The sequence below is a fragment of the Aquarana catesbeiana genome, linkage group LG09 (genome assembly GCF_042186555.1).
Source record: "Aquarana catesbeiana isolate 2022-GZ linkage group LG09, ASM4218655v1, whole genome shotgun sequence".
In the NCBI taxonomy this organism is placed as follows: Eukaryota; Metazoa; Chordata; class Amphibia; order Anura; family Ranidae; genus Aquarana; species Aquarana catesbeiana.
Genome location: NC_133332.1, coordinates 100840790 through 100844430, shown reverse-complemented (window position 1 = coordinate 100844430; position 3641 = coordinate 100840790). Strand labels below are relative to the sequence as shown.

The 3641-nt window shown below is 35.1% G+C and overlaps 1 protein-coding gene across 1 annotated transcript; it reads right to left on the bottom strand.

Annotated features, from left to right (window-relative positions):
• Positions 1-236: 236 nt before the first annotated feature.
• Positions 237-2825, bottom strand: LOC141107971 (brain-specific homeobox/POU domain protein 3). The gene is made up of 2 exons (XM_073599081.1): positions 2601-2825; positions 237-2177 (listed from the first exon to the last, which is right to left on the bottom strand). The coding sequence occupies exons 1-2, from the start codon at positions 2718-2720 to the stop codon at positions 1260-1262; spliced, it is 1038 nt and encodes a 345-aa protein (XP_073455182.1). The 5' UTR covers positions 2721-2825; the 3' UTR covers positions 237-1259.
• Between the last annotated feature and the right edge of the window lie 816 nt (positions 2826-3641).

Below are 3641 nucleotides of genomic sequence, written 5' to 3'. Positions count from 1 at the left end.
GTGCTCCTTCTCAGTTAACAAATGTATCATATTCCTTTTACTGTATTTTTAACACAGACATTATGAAGTTTGCAAAGCAGTCCATGTTTATAGCTAGAAAACAAAGTACAAAATGAACTAATTTTCATTAGTAAGAAAAATTGCATCAAAATAACAATACAAGAAAGAATGAGGTAAATCGTGCATGGTTTATTTGAAATTCTGTAGCATACACAGACACAAAAATTCATTTGGTACACACATAGAAAATTAAATACTCCATAAAAAAAAAAAAAATGAAACAAGTGGAAAAATTTTAATATGCCAAGCAATGTGTGCCTTGCCAAAAAAGTGCAACATTAGACATTTTTAAAATAATTAACTTTACCAATCCGATGAGAAATTGATTACATATAAGTTAAACTTTTTTTAAAACTTTAAAAATAAAACTCTTGCCTGTGTAATCAGTCATTTGCATTAAATTAAAATAACGCACAAAACTTGGTGAGATTGTGCTAAAAATGCTAGAGAAGATATGTACTTTCACATACACTGTCATATCCATTTCAAGGGGAAAAACCTAGGGGGAAATGTGAACAAACTCATTTGATTGTCAAAGCATCTTTGTAGTGAGATAACAGGGTCATGACTATTTGAACTCAGTTGCTTTCTACAGAGTTTATGGATCTGAGCATGTGCTTTCTAGCAGATGATGAGGTAGAAAAAGAAGAGTTATTGCAAATGCAATGGGAATTCATTTTGGAGAGAAAGATAAAGCAAACCATGCAATGGATCAGACTGCTTTTTTGTCAATGGGTGTCAAGTTTATTAAATTAAATTATATTATATTCAAGGTGTGTGTGTGCTATACAGGAAATTAAATTAGTAATAACTTAAAACTTTAACCATTGGTGCAATTTCATCACAGATTAATATTTACAATAATAAATATAAAAGGGTAGTTCAAACTGAGAGAAGCAGATTGATAATTCAAGTTTTGTTAGCTTTGTTTGTCATTCCTTTTAGATTTTTTTGTTTTAATATTTTTTTTAAGTTTGACAAAGTCGCATGAAATTTTTTCAAAGAAGTCAAACCAAAGACTATCCCAAGCTTTCCACTCACCATTACAACTTTACATGTGGTTATTTTTACTGTATGTCCAAATTCTTTTCAATTCATTTGTTTGCCCAGGTATGACGACAATTGCAGGTTGGAGTGTATCTACATTTCCTTAGACTGGAACCAGTTAATAAGTCAGTTTAAAATAGTGCTTTGATTTTTCAGTATGTTGCAGAAAATTTCATTCTTTTCTGTTTCTGCCTTTGATTACAAAACCAGACGCGAACTACATTCTTTTTTAAGTCTAGTTTTTCAGCTATTGCTGCTATCTTCTCTGAAGAAGGTCTTGGCTGGACAGCAAAATAAGCTTCTAATGATCGTTTTTCTGGGGCAGCAATGGAAGTACGTTTGCGTTTTTTGTCTCCCCCAGTAAAGATTTCAGGTTTCGTCATTTTTTCCCTCTGAGCTCTTTCGGCCTCCTCTAGCCAAGCTTCCAAAATGGGCTTTAAGGCCACCATATTGTTATGAGATAATGTGAGGGACTCAAACCTGCAAATGGTGCTTTGGCTGAGACAACCAACACCTGGGATCTTCAGGTTGGCCAAGGCAGATCCAACATCAGCCTGTGTCACACCAAGTTTTATTCTCCTTTGTTTGAATCTTTCAGCAAAGGATTCAAGTTCTCTTGGGTCTGTTTCACTCTCAGAGCAGGACATTGCTGTGTGAGTTACCAGTGTATGGTTATGGGAAATGTTCATAGATTGATTGTGGTGGGCCATGTGGTTCATGGCAGACATATGGGTGTGTGGATGGGAGGGTGTCGTTCCAACATCTGGTCCCGGGACGCCTCCTAAACCAAGGGCAGGATTTAGGTGATCTAGAAGGTCCCCGTCTAAACCCTGTGAGGGCTGGTGATGAGGATGATGATGATGATGATGTGAATGGTGGGTTGTTAAGACGGAAGGGTGATGCAAATGCACTGAAGAAGAGGTTGGAGTGCAAGAGACGCTGCTCATGGTGTGGTACGTGGCATCTGGTTTAAACGGATGTGTTTTCTGTGCAACAATATCCACGGCTGCCAAAGCTTCAGCTCCTCTAAGTAAAGTTTCATCAAAACCAGCAAAGATATTGCTTTGAAGCTGAAAGCAAAACAGAAGAGGTGTAAAGATCTTAATACATTCTTTCTTCTTGGTGTTTAACAAACCTAATGCACACATGTGTCATGCTAGCTGCTGCAGATTCTATGCATCATTTATCCATCATTTATTACATTTGTGCAGCTGAATAAGCATTTAAAAAAGCATTTAAAAAAGTAAACACCAGATAGAGGTATGCCAAATATGAAACTAAAAAGAAAAAAAAATCAACTTCTAGTTAAAACTAATTTCATTTCATTTTTTTAATGCAAGCTGTCATAAACTGAAGCTGCAATGGATCTAACAAGAATACAAAATAGCCTGTTACAATTATAACTTTTTACTTGACAAAAACTCTGCATCAATCTGCCTTTTTTTATAGTATAAGCTTATAAGCCAAAATGATCCAAATAAATTGACACTTACCTGTGGTGCTTGAAGACAAGCTCTGCGGATGGCTTCTGAGCTAGTATGGAGTGGACCATATTTAGGCTCATGTAGGATCGGATGCATGCTGAACGCCTGCTTGCTGTTCATGGACATCATTTTGAAAAAGGTCCTGGGGAAAGCTTCGTAGCTAGTGCATGAGCAGATTGGAATTTGGTTTAGCTTCGCTCTTTTTGGTGTGTTGTTATTGTCTGAGTTCTTATCACAGTATCAGTGGCAGTGACCCCTCCTCCTGATTTTTTGATTGGAGCAGCTTGAGAGCAAAGAACTCCTCCCTAATGAAAGATGAGCTTCAGGCAGTGAGATCACTCCGAGCATCATCAACCACTCCTTTAGCCTTCCCTTGAGTCCTAATGAACAGCAGGCAGTCAGGTGGCTAAGGATGTATCCTGATACCATTGTGTGCATGAACTGTTACATTGCACAGCATGCAGCTCACAGTAAGAGGATCTTCTTAGCCTCTGCTTGTGAGACAATGAAAGAGAAGGCATCCAGGAGAGGAAATTACTAGCTACAAGAATTACAGCTGGCAAAGCGTGACTACAAGACTCTATTCATTGATACAAAGTAGCCTGTTTGCAGATGCAGATCTGACTTTTATTTTATTGCACTGCTCAATCTTGATATATTTATTTATACATTGTTTTTTATTTTTGGCAATGTAAAAATGAAAAAAAAAAACATTTTTAAAAATTCAAATATGTGGATAAATTGGCTAAAGTTTCCCTTCTGTTATCCAATAATGTAAGAAGAACATTCTTTATTTAATGATTTCGATAGGTGAATATATATATATATATATATATATCTATACATAGATATATAGATATATATCTATAGAGATATATATCTCTATAGATATATATCTATATCTATATATAGATATATATATATGTCTATCTATCTATCTATCTATCTATCTATCTATCTATCTATCTATTTATCTATCTATCTATCTATGTATATATATGTATATATATATATGTGTGTATATATATATATATATATATATATATATAT

Excerpts from the sequence above, each read along its gene's own strand:
- LOC141107971 (XM_073599081.1), bottom strand. The coding sequence starts at position 2,720 with ATGATGTCCATGAACAGCAAGCAGGCGTTCAGCATGCATCCGATCCTA. Across the intron at positions 2,178-2,600 it reads CTTGTCTTCAAGCACCACAG|CTTCAAAGCAATATCTTTGC; the intron begins GTAAGTGTCAAT and ends TTTTGCTTTCAG.